Source organism: Myotis daubentonii, chromosome 1, assembly GCF_963259705.1.
Source record: "Myotis daubentonii chromosome 1, mMyoDau2.1, whole genome shotgun sequence".
NCBI lineage: Eukaryota > Metazoa > Chordata > Mammalia > Chiroptera > Vespertilionidae > Myotis > Myotis daubentonii.
Window position 1 is genome coordinate 74,905,482 of NC_081840.1, and position 15,327 is coordinate 74,920,808.

Here is a 15,327-nt window from a genome sequence, read left to right on the forward strand (position 1 = left end):
TAACATTTAATAAGTCAGTGAAATTTCTCTAAAGATCAATTTTCACAGATGTAAAATGAGGACAATACCTACGCTATAGGGTGTTGTGAGAATTAATGTAGTAAGCATTAAATACTCTGTTATCCTCATGAAGATTAAGTGAATTTGTGCATGCAAAGTAAAGCACTTAGCTCGGCGTCTAGTATACAAAGAAAGCTCCACCCAAACATTGAGGAGCCCCTGACCTAAAATGTCACCAAATAAATTCTAAAATCTAACTTAGCATATAAGCCCTCTGCAGGATTAGCATATAAGCCCTCTGCAGGAAAAGAGGACGGGGGGAGAGTAGTCTGAATTGGGTTATGAGGCCCCCTTGCGGAGTGCCTCACCTCAGCCATTGAACTCACTTTGCTGGCCGTGAGTCTGTTCCAAGCTCCGCTTGAGGAGGCATCCGCCAGGCCCCTCCCGAGGGCGGGGTCCGTGGCATCTCCTGCCCAGTCTGCCCTCGCGCGGAGACCCGTTCTCTGGGAACTCACCTCCCCGCAGCTCAGGGAGGGCCCTGTTAGGGCCGCGCTTGGCCCTAGTCTCAGACCTTCCCAGGGGACATGGGGTAGAGTGACGAGGTGCACTCAGCGCGTAGCCCCACCAATGAGCTTCCCTCCGCCCTGGAGAACGGCTGCACACGTGGCGGATATATAAGGCCCCCTTATGTCTAATCCTTTATCGGTTAGGGTGACTTCCCACAACGCATAGCGACATGCAAATTTGATGGGCGTGCCTCCTCTGCCCTGCGGGCAACTTCTCTCCTGGACGCGCGCTCGCGCTGCGTGTTCCCGCCTTTTGACTCCAGCCGAGCGAATCCTGGGAGAGGGCAGGTGACGTCCACAGTCAGGCTCCATGGCGGCGCGGCGGCGGCTGATGGGGACCAGCGGCCGGCGCAGTCGGGCGTCAGGTTCGGAGATCATTGTTGGGGGGCGGAATGCTGGGGGGCGGGAAGTCGGGAACAGAACGGCGCCTCCTACTCCAGCCCCTCCCCCTTCCGTCGCTCCCTGTCCCGCCCTTGGCTGCCAAACTAGTTTTGGTAGTAAACTTACAAGATTTCGGTTTTCAGAGCTTTTCAATTATAGAAGTGTGGACCTAACAGTGCCAGCTCTAGTGTATATACATCTAATGTCATCCAATCAAAACAAATTTAATTGTAAGAGGCATCATTATTTTATGTAACAGTAAGAAGGGGAAAACGCTTCCAGTTAAAACATGATTCATGGTTCATGTGTCATCCATGGTGAGATGCATCCGGGTTGCAGAATTGGTAAAGTGCAAGTCTTAGAATTGATGAGATCTTTATTCTCTGTGTTACATATCAAATGCATAGTCCCGTCCAACAGATGCGGTATTATTCTCATCCTGTGGATTTTACAGTTGGGGCAACTGATGAGATAACTTCTGCAAGGTTCCGCAGCTAAGAGTCAGAGCCGGGCTCTAAGCTCACACAGACTCCAAAGCGCTTTACTAAACGTTATCTCATTCCACCACAGGTATTTTAGTGATAGGTAGCGGGGGTGGGCACAAGTAAACAGAACAGATAAGCTATGAGACTCATGCCTCAGCCTATGAACTCACAAGAGTCCCATGGCTCCCTTGTACTTTTTTTTTTTTTTTTAAACAACTGCTAGTCAATTATTTAAAAGGTTGATTTAAGCATCTGCAACAGCTCAAAGACTCCTGCTTCAATACTGAAGGCAGTAATCTGCTCAGCAATCTCAGAAGGGCTGTGCAAGTCTGTGAGTCCCCTGTGGGTCCTCACCTGAAACCATCCCAAATCTTAGAACCCTGCCACAGGGAGTTTTTCTTGTGATTCTCAGAGTTTTGGTAGGCATCTCCGCTGGTCCTTTCACTTTGAGATTCTTTTCCTTTGCACTTCTGATCAAGTCAGCACACACCTGCTCCAAAGACGTTACCTTGGGGCTAGAGAGTAATTCTAATTCGGTGAATCACAGCCACCTCTGGTTCCACGGGTGTCTTTCTGGAATCTTTAAAAGCCACGGCTGCGCTGGGGTTTCCTGACTGACTTGTTCCTCGGTTAGAGCGAATAGTGGTGAGGAGGAGTGGGCAGGACGGAGCTCCGCTGCAGCTGCAAGGAGCCTTTTACTTTATTTTACTTTTTTATTTGGCCAGAATAGCAATCTCGGAAGCGATTACTCAGACTATTATCAACAGTTGTTATTGTTTCTTTGTAACCTTACAAAACCATCCTAAACCATTTCCTTAAAAAGGCGGTGCTTTTTCAAAGTAGGATTATATTCACTGTACACTCATTGTTTTGCTTCTTTGTCTGCCCATTCTTGCCCTTAGCTTCTAAAGCCTCAAATGAAACCGACAATACAGAAGACTCTCCTCCTGCCAAGAAAACTCGAAGATGCCAGAGGCAGGAGGTGAAAAAAGAGCCTGTGCCTGGAGGAAAGGCTGATAAGGACAGAACAGAAGACAAGCAAGGTCAGCCTCCTGTGGTAGGCCAGGGAGGACATGGGCCAGCAAGAAGGTCTCTGGGAGGGGTAAACGTGGAGGATATTCTGTTCTTTCAACTCTCACTTCTCCAAGGCGCAGTAACTTTCTGTCTTCTGGGTTTACCATTTTCTTGGAACCTTCAGTTTCATGATTTGAAACAGATTGAGGCTTGAGCAGATCAGGATTGCCTGGGAAGGGCAAAGTTAATTATGACAAGTTTCTTTCTAACCAGTTTGATTCCTATACAAGTAGACATAGTACATGCCTATCTTTCCTCAGAGTCTGTGAAGACCTTGCTGTTAAAGGGCAAAGCTCCCGTGGACCCAGAGTGCACCCTAAAGGTGGGGAAGGTGAGAGACTCCTCAATCCATTCATTTCTCAGAGAGCAGTGTTGTATTGTTGTTGGGATTCTCACTGGAACATTGCTAGTATTTATTTCACGAATCCTTGCCAAAATATTACTAGTGATTCATTTTCTGCAAGGCTAAATGATGGCAGTGGTGGTGTTAAAGATTAATAATCAGGGTGTTTCTAACCTGGTTAACTTATGGGGTGGTCATCAGCTTTCCATATATCATTCTCTTGTTTCATTTAGAAAATTATATCATTATCAAGGGGGAAAATGAGAAACTATGCCCTGGTATGGCATGAATTACTGAGAATAGGTTTTCTTTAACTGAGAATCATTTGCATTGTATTTCTGTAATTATAGAAAGGCACCATGTTTGTTCGTTTGTTTTTAAAATATGTTTTTATTGATTTTAGAGAGGAGGGGAGAGGGATAGAGAGAGAAACATCAATCAACTACCTCCTTCATACCCCCTACTGGGGATCTGCGGGGGATCGAGCATGCACCCTGGGCATGTGCCCTGACTGGGAATTGAATAGGTGACCTCTTGGTTCATGGGTCGACCCTCAACCACTGAGCCGCCCCGGTTTTTATTATAGGAATGACAGCTTATGTGTGAAAGAAGATACTTTTGCGTTTCTTTCCCTGGAAGATGGATGTTGGCAGTGCTGGAGAATGACCCCTTGAGGCATAAGGCCTCAGTTAGGATCTCATCAAGACTATACAAATGTCAGTTTTTTCTTTTCTCTCTAGGCCCATATCTACTGTGAAGGGAATGATGTGTATGATGTCATGTTAAATCAGGTAAGGGGAGAAGCCATTCTATTTATGGGAATTTCTTTTTTTTTTAAATATATTTTATTGATTTTTTTACAGAGAGGAAGGGAGAGAGATAGAGAGTCAGAAACATCGATGGGAGAGAAACATCGATCAGCTGCCTCCTGCACATCCCCCAGTGGGGATGTGCCTGCAACCCAGGCACATGCCCCCGACCGGAATTGAACCCGGGACCCCTCAGTCTGCAGGCCGATGCTCTATCCACTGAGCCAAACCGGTTTCGGCGGAATTTCTTCTTGACAGTTATTGATGACAGTGTTCCAATGCCCAGATCATTAATTCTGGAGTCCCTTATGTTAGACACATGCTCTGTAGTAAAGTCTACCTGATAGCGGAGTCCTTGATAACAAGCAGAGTTTTTTGCAGATTTCTTGTCTTTATTGAACCTATGAACTCTGTTCATATCATTTTGCACATTCCCGACAGGTTGTTGGTCTTTTTCTTACTGGCTACGAGGAACTTTATATAATATGAGAATAGTGTTTCATCTATAACAGCGATTTTCAATCTTTTAACCTCCTAGCACATAAACTAATTACTAAAATTCAGTGGCACACCAAAAAATAAATTTTTTGTCCACCTGACAAAAGAAATAGGTATTAATTTGATTCATTCACATAGGACAGCTATTGTGTTGGCTGTTGTCATTGTTTTATTTGGCAATCAAAGGGAAAAGCAGTGCCCCTGACTACATAGTCAAGTATTGCAGGCTCTAAAAATTTTTGAGGCACACCATTTGAAAATCACTGGTCTGTAGTATAAATTGCCTGTATGTTTTTCAAATTTGTCATTTGCCTTTTGATTTTCCTTCTGGTATACTTTTTGCCCTTATTGAAGTTTACATTTTTATGTTAAATTTATGAATTTTTTTCTTATTAACCTTTTCCTCTTTGTTTATTTTTGTTGTTTTGAATAGATAATACATTTGCCTGGTTAAAATATATATCCTAATTATATATCTTCATATTTGAACTTATAAACCCATCACATATAATTTTAACGGCTACCTAGTAGTCCTTTGTTACTACTTCTTTTACATGAAATATGAGCATCTTACAGCTCCTTTTTGTTCTAACACCCTATGATTTTACAGTGTGAATAAGTATAAGATAGGAAGGGGCAGACACTTAATAAAAAGAGTGCCTGGATAACCAGGACTCAACCTTATCACACAAGCTACTATTCCTTATCATGGACTACTCCCTCCCTTCACTCTGAGTAAGTTACTTACCGTATACCTCTTCTAAGATTCTAGTCACATTCTCTCAGAATGTCTCCAAGTCATGCCGGGGACTGATGTGGCAGTGGTTTCTGCCTGTCCTCTATCCCTTCCTAACATTGTCCTGCTCTCAGCTCACTGTCAAATCGCTGTAGTTGACAAAACAAACCTTAATTAAAGCTATTAAACAGTAAATTGTCTAGACAAATAAGCATAATAGTTATGGATCTTTGAGGCATCAAAATTGTCTTCATTTGAAAAATAATCATTGAGAATGGATTGGGAGCTGGAAAACACATTTGAGATTGGGTAGTGTGCTGAGCCAGCTCAGCCAAGGGTTCGAAAGCCTGAGTGAGGGTGGTGAAGGATGAAGAAATGACAGACAAAGAGAATAAGCTGGGTCTAGGTGGATCTTCCTGTGCCTGGCTGAGGCCACACAGAGAGATCCAGAGGCAAGCTGAGCCTTTATTTTATAGCCAGAGGTAAACAAGGTAGTGCTCACCATAGTTACATGTTCTTGTGAGTTTCACTTGTTTTGGCAGCACTTGCTACTTCTCCCTCAGCCCATTAGCTTCCCAGATAAGATACAGGGAGCTCATAAGGTCAAGCCTAATTATGCTAAGAGGACTGTGCCCTCTAAGCTGGGGCTTGTTTGTGGCTTTGCCAACAGGTCAATCCGAGGCTTAACCCTGTAGCCATGCCCTACAGGGTAGAAAGTTTGAGGAAGCTTCCAGGCTCCATTTTTAATTCCTAGAAATTCAAAGTTTAATGTAGAACCTAATCCTTCCTTAAATCTTCACTCTTACAAGAATCTGATTGCCTTGCCCATGCTGTTCTTTTCCTTATGGCAATTACTGGCACCTCTGACCAAGGAAGAGTCGCTGGTTTACGCTTCTTCTATTTGCAAGCCTGTTATTTTGTTTTTATTTGTCTCACTCATCATAGACCAATCTCCAGTTCAACAACAACAAGTACTATCTGATTCAGCTGTTAGAAGATGATGCTCAGAGGAACTTCAGTGTTTGGATGAGATGGGGCCGAGGTAATGACTTATTATGCATTTTCTGAGTTGTCATTTAGAAAGCCAGAAGCAATTTAGTGAGTGGCCAAGGATCCTCTGAGCTTAAATTGGTGGAAGGGAGGCTCTGTAACTTGGGGCAGGGCTTAGGAGTCGGATTGTGCTTTCTGTAATTGCGCAGTGGCGGGCATTTTCAGTAGGAAGTTCTCATTGGAAAAACTACGAGCAGCCTGTTGAGAGACAGAACTCACCTAGTGCTGCTCATGAACTATGGCAGTTAGCAGGAGGTAACTAATAGCAACAGGATATATTCCCTAAGCCCTTTCACTTTTTCCTGTCCATTAGTTGGAAGCTAACCAGACCTTAGACAATGGCTTGTTACTATTAGAGACCTCTTCTTCGGTTAGGTTTCCGACCTTATACATGGCATTTACTTTGCAGTTGGGAAAGTGGGGCAGCACAGCTTGGTGGCTTGTTCAGGGGACCTCAACAAGGCCAAGGAAGTCTTTCAGAAGAAGTGAGTACTAAGAAATGAGTGTAAAAATATACCCTTCTTCTTGAATGTATCTTCTTTAAGAATTTTATAAATGTGATTTGGCCTAAATGTTAATGTCTTTCCACTATAACATGCTGTGACTAGAACACCAAACTGCATCCTTAGTTAGTTAGTGATTACATCACCTGGAACCTTGAAATTGACTAAAAATAGAAGATCTAATACAATTTAGCACATGATCAACAACTTAGGAAATTTGGGGAAAGTGGGATGAGAATATATAGCTAGAGTTAAAAAAAAATACTTTTCCTATGGATGGATGAAGAACTTTTCTGGAATCTCTAGAAACGTTTCCTTCAGAGGAAGGGGTTAGATAGGGATCTTTTTGTCTTAAACTTCCAATGGCTTGTGTGGTGTTCCGGAGGCTTTGGGAAGCCCAAAGGTCCATTTCCCCCCATTTTTCTGTTCCCTTTATACCCAGAACCTTACTGTTTATTCAGGGCTCTAATTTAGAATCCAGATTTATGGGAAGTTGATGTGTAAGAAAGCTCTGTTGTGGGAAATAAAGTTTGGAGATATTCTAAGGAAACAATTGTAAGCCCATCCCTACTAATAGACCCTTATTTGTAAGATTTTTTCTCACCACCTTGGACTCTACAGATTCCTTGACAAAACAAAAAACAATTGGGAGGATCGTGAGAAGTTTAAGAAGGTGCCTGGAAAATACGATATGGTACAAATGGACTATACCACCAATACTCAGGTAAACTGACTGCATGTTTAGGGGGGAAACTGTTTCCTCTTAACCAGGGTTAAGTCTAACAGAATGACTTAGATCAGGTCATAGGTCAGAATGGGCCAAAGTATCCTGAGTCTTGCTATTTCCTACCCGAGAACAGATTACAGTTCCCTCATGAGTTACCTTCACTCATCTTTGTAATCTTCAAGGGATTGTAGAATGAGGATAAATGTACTTTTTTTCTAGCCTCTATTATTGACTAAGGTTCCTATAAAATCTTAGGTCCTGTTTCCAGAAGTTTAATGTTACAAATCAAGAGAGGAGTAATTAATAGTCAAATGGAAAAAACTACATTTAAAGTTGTCTTTACTTCTGGTTTTACAGGATGGAGCAAAAGTAGGTTTACAGTTGTTTGCATGGAAAATAATACAGGCAGTCCTTGGGTTCTGTCGGACTCGACGTACATCATTTTGTGGTTACATCGCCATCTCCCATTTACAGTATTTATTTTTTTAAAAATTCTGTCATTTTGACATATGTACATATGTGCTTTATGTTTTTTATTATTTATTTACCACAAGTAATTATTATTTACCACAAGGAATTGTTATCTTTCTTTTAAATTTTAAATTTTTTTTACTGTTTCACTTCTTTACTGCTGTGTAATGTGCTGCATGTGAGTGACGTAGGTGCTTAAGTAGGTGGGTTCCAATTTATGGCGAAAATTGCGTTACGTCTTGCTGTAGGAACGGATCTCCGAAGTAACCCGAGGGCCTACTGTACAATAATTAATAAACAATAATACAAGAATAAACTTTAAACTTTCACATATTCACAACTGTAAACCTACTTTTGTCTCTCTCCCCCCCCCCCCCCCCCCCCTATACCATAGTACTAACAATTCAGAGAAACTGGAGTGCAACGAAGATGTTGAAAGCTGTCCTGGAAAAATCTTAGTCTTAAGATGAGAAGATTTAAGACAAAATAGCTGTCTCTACATACTGAATGATATTATATTGTATTTGAGGCTTCTTCTGAGTGTTTACCTATGGGAGGCAGAGTAGGACTAGAATGTGGAAGTCATATTGAGTACTCTACCTAGGTAATAATGGCATGGGCCTGGGCCTGTGTTAAAAACAGAGGCAGATGGTCACCTGCCAGGAATATTGTACAGCCAGTGCTTGCAGAGAGCTTAAAATAGATCCTTTTAGATTTTATTATTTCTATTTTGGCTATAGAATGAAGAGGAAACAAAAAAAGAGGAATCTCTTAAATCCCCCTTGAAACCGGAATCACAGCTAGATCTTCGTGTACAAGAGCTGATAAAGTTGATCTGTAATGTCCAGGCCATGGAAGAGATGATGATAGAAATGAAATATGACACCAAGAAAGCCCCACTTGGTAGGACTTCAGGTTCTATCCTATATTCTCTCCATATTTCCTAGTTCCTTTAATGAGTTCTTTCATCACTATCAAGATTGAAAGCTTGCTGATATGAATGAAGAAAAAGAGATTTGGGGTGAGGGGCTGTGTGGAGGGAGGAGGGTCTATTTTGAAAATTGAAAGGTGCGAGTCTGTTGGACAGGGCATAAATGTAGTTTACAGGATAGGACTTTAGTTGTGGAGTCTCATCTCTTGCTGGGTCTGCAGGGAAGCTGACAGTGGCACAAATCAAGGCAGGTTACCAGTCTCTTAAGAAGATTGAGGACTGTATTCGGGCTGGCCAACAAGGACGAGCTCTCGTGGAAGCATGCAATGAATTCTACACCAGGATCCCACATGACTTTGGGTAAGGCCTGTGCTGTTATTTCACTCTGGTCTTCTACTCAGTCTTTCATTTCTAAGGAAATGATCATCTGGAATAGATACAGAGCCAAAATGATTTATAGATAGTCTAACTAATCAGCTTACAAGTATGGAATTCAGTCTTCTGGCCCGATTACAACCATATTCTCTGACCAAGTAGAAGTTACCAACTCAAGTGAGAATGAGTTTAACTATCCAACCAACAAGTAACTATCCAACCACCTTCAGGCATATCACCCCCTATTTCCTGTTCTTTAAGGCGACTATAACCACACACCATTTCTGTGAACTTAAATAAAGGGTGTCCCAAAATTCACGCAAGAAGTAATTTTGATAGAAAACACAGGTTTATAATTAAACATTGTAAATTTTTTATTGATTCATAAAGTATGCAGTATAGGGTTATGTATGGAATAGCATATCGGGTAAATGGCCTCCACAGCTTTGCTGGCACATAGGCACTCTTTTGTTGAAATTTTCCATGACCGGAATGCGGCTGCTCAGGCAATAACAGTTAATGGTGCTTGCTATAGTGACATGTTAATCCAGTTTTTTGTGCCGTGGAGGCCATTTACCCGATATGCTATTCCGTACATAATCCTATATATGAATCAATAAAAAATTTACAATGTTTACTTATAAACCTGTGTTTTCTATCAAAATTACTTCTTGCGTGAATTTTGGGACACCCTTTATTAGGTATATACATTCCTTTATCTTTGTTGATTCTATATTCTTGTGCTTATTTTATTCCTTCTAATGCTTTATAGAGTTCTGTGAACTAGAAATAACCCTGAGTGGTCTACTGCTTCTAGACAGGGCTATACCCAAAGTATTCCTTATTGATAGCAATATATCTTCTTTTTCTTTCTTTTTCTTTTTTTTTTTTAATATCTTCTTTTTAGAAAAGCATCCCATAAAGAAGAATTTCAACTTGTCTCCAATGTCAAAATCTATATGTTTTATCCTACTCAGAGTATATACATCATATCTCTCTATATTTGGAAGTTAAAATATCTTTACGGATCTCTCTCTCTCTCTCTCTCTCTCTCTCTCTCTCTCTCTCTCTCCAAAAACCCAAGTTTCTTATATTTTTTTTCTAAATGACCTATCTTTAGTCTGTTATTTTTAGTCATGTGCCACAGATCAGAGACTTTTGGGTTATATCTCTATCCTTAGACTCCGTACTCCTCCATTAATCCGGACGGAGAAAGAACTGTCAGACAAAATACAGCTACTAGAGGTGAGAGATATGTGGATTGGGAAGTATTAAATCTCTTATCCCAGGTTCTTCCTATATTGATTCTATATCTCATCTTGTCAGGCTTTGGGAGACATTGAAATTGCCATTAAGCTGGTAAAGACCGAGCTGCAAAGCCCAGAACATCCATTGGACCAACACTATAAAAAACTACATTGTGCCTTGCACCCTTTAGACCATAAAAGTTATGAGTTCAAAGTAAGAAAATGTTCATTTATGTTCATACCTTTAAAACCTACCCTTCCCCACCCCACTGTTTTCTGGCTACATCTGGTTAAGAGCAAACTTTTGTATAGGGCAGAATTTCTATTTACTAGAAATTTGGGAAGGTAGGGAGCTCTTTCTGACTGCCTCGTGAGACCATTTGGGAGCAGAAAGGTCTCAGTTTATACCAGAGGCCCTGAAGTTCTCAACTCAGTCTGGTCTATTAGAGAGTCCACATGGGCCGTTTCTTTCATTCTTTTTCACAGATAATCTCCCAGTACCTTCAGTCTACCCATGCTCCCACACACAGTGACTATACCATGACCTTGCTGGATGTTTTTGAAGTAGAGAAGGAGGGTGAGAAAGAAGCCTTCGAAGAGGACCTTCATAACAGGTCTCAGTTTAGCCTTGGGTTTGGGAAGACACTCCCTTGCCTGGAGTGCAGTTATGGAACTAAGGGAAGGATGGCACAGGGAGCTGTTGGCTTTATGCTAGAGCCTCTGTTTGCAGGAGAGACAACAATAACAGTGGCTTCTCCTTAGGATGCTGCTATGGCATGGCTCCAGGCTGAGCAACTGGGTAGGAATCCTGAGCCATGGGCTTCAGATTGCCCCGCCTGAGGCTCCCATCACAGGTTACATGGTGAGTAGAAATTGAACCCTAGAAGGAGGCACAAGGGAAAAGAATACAATAATTTTCTCAGTCCTCGTCCTTTTTTCTCCTAGATTATGATTAGTGGTGCCCTTTCCAAGCATTGAATCAGCTTTTTTTTTTCTTTTTCTTTTTTAATTTTAGAGAGAGGAAGGGAGAGAGAGACATTGATCGGTTGCCTCCCACACATGCCCCAACTGGGGATTAAACCCACAACCTGGATATGTGCCCTGACTGGGAATTGAACCCGCCACCTTTTGGTGTATGGGACAATGCTCCAACCAACTGAGCCATACAGGCCAGGGCCCAGCTCACTTTTTACTATGTCTCTCTTTATTTAAGTTCCTAAATATATCTGTCCTTTCTCCCTAGAAGCAGAGATTCACCAATGCTAAGCTTCTCTGGGACATAACTGTGAGGGGAAATGGGAAGGGGTCTCTATTGTGTTTAAGATTATAGAAACGCAGGGTCAGTGATGTGAGCCTCCCTTCTAACACAATACGTTAAGCTGCTGACCTTGGTGTTTATTTATATATTTCAGTTTGGAAAAGGAATCTACTTTGCTGACATGTCTTCCAAGAGTGCCAATTACTGCTTCGCCTCTCGCCTAAAGAATATTGGATTACTGCTCCTATCAGAGGTAGGACAAGAACACATCTATGGTCTCTAGTTTATTATCCCTATTTTTCCAAAGAAAAGTTTGACCTCAAAGAACTTGAGTGGGGAGCCAAGTGCAATTTCCATTGCATTCGACTCCTCTGCTGTAGGGGAAGAAAGTACTGATGGGCTTTCTGTTGGCTTCAGAGCCATCCAATTCTTGGTAGGGGGTGGGCGTTCAAAGATCTTTGCTTTGCAGGTAGCTCTAGGTCAGTGTAATGAGCTACTGGAGGCCAACCCAGAGGCAGAAGGATTACTTCAGGGCAAACACAGCACCAAAGGACTGGGCAAGATGGCTCCCAATCCTGCGAGCTCCGTCACTCTGTAAGTACTCAGAGCTTGGCTAGATAGGGCTCTACTTTCTCTGTTTCAACTTCTGAACCAGAGGCAAGTGCTGACATGCTTTCCTCCACTTGGCAGGAATGGGAGTACAGTGCCCTTAGGACCAGCACATGACACAGGAATTTTGAATCCAGATGGTTATACCCTCAACTACAATGAATTTATTGTCTATAACCCCAACCAGGTCCGTATGCGATACCTTCTAAAGGTTCAATTTAATTTCCTGCAGCTGTGGTAACATTGATATTAAATAAACCAGAGAAGATATCTTCAAGCAAGGAAATAAACAGTGTTGTACTTTTGAGCTTTTTCTTATTTTATGTAATAAAAATAGTACAAATCTACCACTGGCTTCTTTGGGCTTTACTTCTGCAAGCACATAGTTCTTCTGATGTTAGTGTATCTTCATTTCCAGGACAGAAAGTATAATTATTCTTTGTATCTCACAGGTATCTAGGATCCTGGGGATTGTTTCTTTTCTTTTTCTTTCTTTTTAAAAATTTTTTATTAAAGTATAGCTGGCATACATATAACATCATGTGAGTTTCAGGTGTACAACATTGTTAGTCAATATTCATATACCTTATGAAGTGATCACCATAAAAAATCTAGTAACCATTTGTCACTATACAAAGTTACTATGATACTATTGACTATATTCCCTATGCTGTACATTATATCCCTGTGGGATCCTGTTCTTTCACAGCAGAATAGCTCTGTGCATTGAGGAATATTACTAATTTAGGCTATTACTTTTTACCATTTAATTCAATTTTTCTGCAAACTGGAATTTGTTGGTTATTATTACAAGAAGAGAAGCAGCAAAGTCTGAATTGGTCCTTTTTTCCCAATCCGATCTTCTCACTTGCCTTTTTCCCTGTTTATCAACTGCACACCAGGTCTCCCACCATTTTGTATTTTAGGACTCAACAGATGTCCAGAAATTTAGAAAGCATTTGGAGGACTGTCACTAAGCCTAGATATATCTTGGGGAGGAGAGGCGAGAAGTCGAATGAGTTTTCATGTATCTTTGTTCAATCTAAGAAGTACCAAGGTCCAAGTCAGATCCAAAGACTTTCTGGTTATTAGTAATCACTTCCAACACAGATAAACACACATAACACAGTTCCTTAAGTAACAATGAAGATTATTTATTTTTTTTTATTTTTTTTTTATTGCTTAAAGTATTACAAAGGGTATTACATATGTGTCCATTTTATCCCCCCGCCCTAGACAGTCCCCTAGCCTCCCCTATCCCCCAGTGTCTTATGTCCATTGGTTATGCTTATATGCATGCATACAAGTCCTTTAGTTGATCTCTTACCCCCCTACCTCCTGCCCCCCAACCCTCCCCGGCCTTCCCGCTGCAGTTTGACAATCTGTTTGAGGCAGCTCTGCCTCTGTATCTATTATTGTTCAAAAGTTTATAATGGTCTCTATTGTCCATGAATGAGTGAGATCATGTGGTATTTTTCCTTCATTGACTGGCTTATTTCACTTAGCATAATGCTCTCCAGTTCCATCCATGACGTTGCAAATGGTAAGAGTTCCTTCCTTTTTAGAGCAGCATAGTATTCCATCGTGTAGATGTACCACAGTTTTCTAAACCATTCATCTACTGATGGGCACTTAGGCTGTTTCCAGATCTTAGCTATGGTGAATTGTGCTGCTATGAACATAGGGGTGCATATATCCTTTCTGATTGGTGTTTCTGATTTCTTGGGATATATTCCTAGAAGTGGGATCACAGGGTCAAATGGGAGTTCCATTTTCAGTTTTTTAAGGAAACTCCATACTGTCTTCCATAGTGGCTGCAGCAGTCTGCATTCCCACCAGCAGTGCACAAGTGTTCCTTTTTCTCCACATCCTCTCCAGCACTTGTCGTTTGTTGATTTGTTGATGATAGCCATTCTGACAGGTGTGAGATGGTACCTCATTGTTGTTTTGATTTGCATCTCTCGGATGATTAGTGACTTTGAGCATGTTTTCATATGTCTCTTGGCTTTCTGAATGTCCTCTTTTGAAAGGTGTCTATTTAGGTCCTTTGCCCATTTTTTGATTGGATTGTTTATCTTCCTTTTGTTAAGTTGTATGAGTTCCCTATAAATTTTGGAGATTAGGCCCTTATCAGATATGACATTGGCAAATATGTTTTCCCACACAGTGGGTTTTCTCGTTGTTTTGTTGATGGTTTCTTTTGCTGTGCAGAAGCTTTTTATTTTGATGTAGTCCCATTTGTTCATTTTTTCTTTAGTTTCAAGTGCCCTAGGAGCTGTATCAGTGAAGAAATTGCTTTGGCATATGTCTGAGATTTTGTTGCCTTTGGATTCTTCTAGAATTTTTATGGTTTCCTGTCGTACATTTAAGTCCTTTATCCATTTTGAGTTTATTTTTGTGTATGGTGTAAGTTGGTGGTCTAGTTTCATTTTCTTGCATATATCTGTCCAATTTTCCCAACACCATTTGTTGAAGAGACTATCTTGGCTCCATTGTATGTTCTTGCCTCCTTTGTCAAATATTAATTGAGCATATTGGTTCGGGCCGATTTCTGGGCTCTCTATTCTATTCCATTGATCTATATGCCTATAACAATGAAGATTATTTAAATGAAAACTTTAGCCTACAACTTTTTAGAGAGGCCAGACTACCAATACCAAAATTTAAAATGTAGACACCCAGTCTGGCAGGTGTGACTCAGTGGTTGAGCATCAACCCATGAACCAAGAGGTTGCTGGTTTGATTCCAGTCAGGGCACGTGCCCAGGTTTTGGGCTTGATCCCCAGAAGGGGGCATTCAGGAGGCAGCTGATTGATGATGTTTCTCTCTCATCGATGTTTCTATTTATCCCTCTCCCTTCCTCTCTAAAAATCAATAAAAACATTTTAAAAAAACTAAAAAGTAAATAAGGAAAATAATATGTACACAATCTGTAAAAATTACAGATGTACATGTTTTCATGGGTGATGTCACTGTAGCATTGTTCTATGCAAAAATTTCCATAGATAAGGAAATAGTTAAATATATTCACTTACTGAAAGACTGCTGCTGTTAAAATTGAGTAGATTACATGCTTTTTCCAAAAAATAGGAGAGAAGGGAATACTTCCCAACACATTCTATAAAGGAGTATGGAACTAAAACAAGTAGGTATCACAAGAAAAGCAAACTATAGACCAATATCCCTTAAAAATATAGATATAAAAACACAATACAAACAAGTTTAAACCAGCAAGCTATAAAAAGGATGGATTATACACCATGA

The 15,327-nt window shown here is 40.9% G+C and overlaps 1 protein-coding gene across 4 annotated transcripts; it reads left to right on the plus strand.

Moving 5' to 3' along the window:
• The first annotated feature begins 785 nt into the window (after positions 1 to 785).
• On the plus strand, positions 786 to 12,410 carry PARP2 (poly(ADP-ribose) polymerase 2). 4 transcript variants are annotated; one of them, XM_059705844.1, is made up of 16 exons: positions 788 to 931; positions 2,335 to 2,475; positions 2,767 to 2,837; positions 3,590 to 3,640; positions 5,838 to 5,934; positions 6,352 to 6,427; positions 7,067 to 7,169; positions 8,384 to 8,546; positions 8,796 to 8,934; positions 10,131 to 10,194; positions 10,276 to 10,410; positions 10,683 to 10,810; positions 10,959 to 11,058; positions 11,609 to 11,707; positions 11,924 to 12,048; positions 12,145 to 12,410. In XM_059705844.1, exons 1-16 carry the CDS (start codon positions 877 to 879, stop codon positions 12,302 to 12,304), a joined length of 1,707 nt encoding a protein of 568 aa, XP_059561827.1. In that variant the 5' UTR covers positions 788 to 876; the 3' UTR covers positions 12,305 to 12,410. The 4 variants fall into 4 exon arrangements, with proteins under 4 accessions (XP_059561855.1, XP_059561827.1, XP_059561845.1 ...); XM_059705862.1 differs by having other exon boundaries at positions 2,767 to 2,828; XM_059705852.1 differs by having other exon boundaries at positions 790 to 931; positions 2,344 to 2,475.
• The last annotated feature ends 2,917 nt before the right edge of the window (positions 12,411 to 15,327 follow it).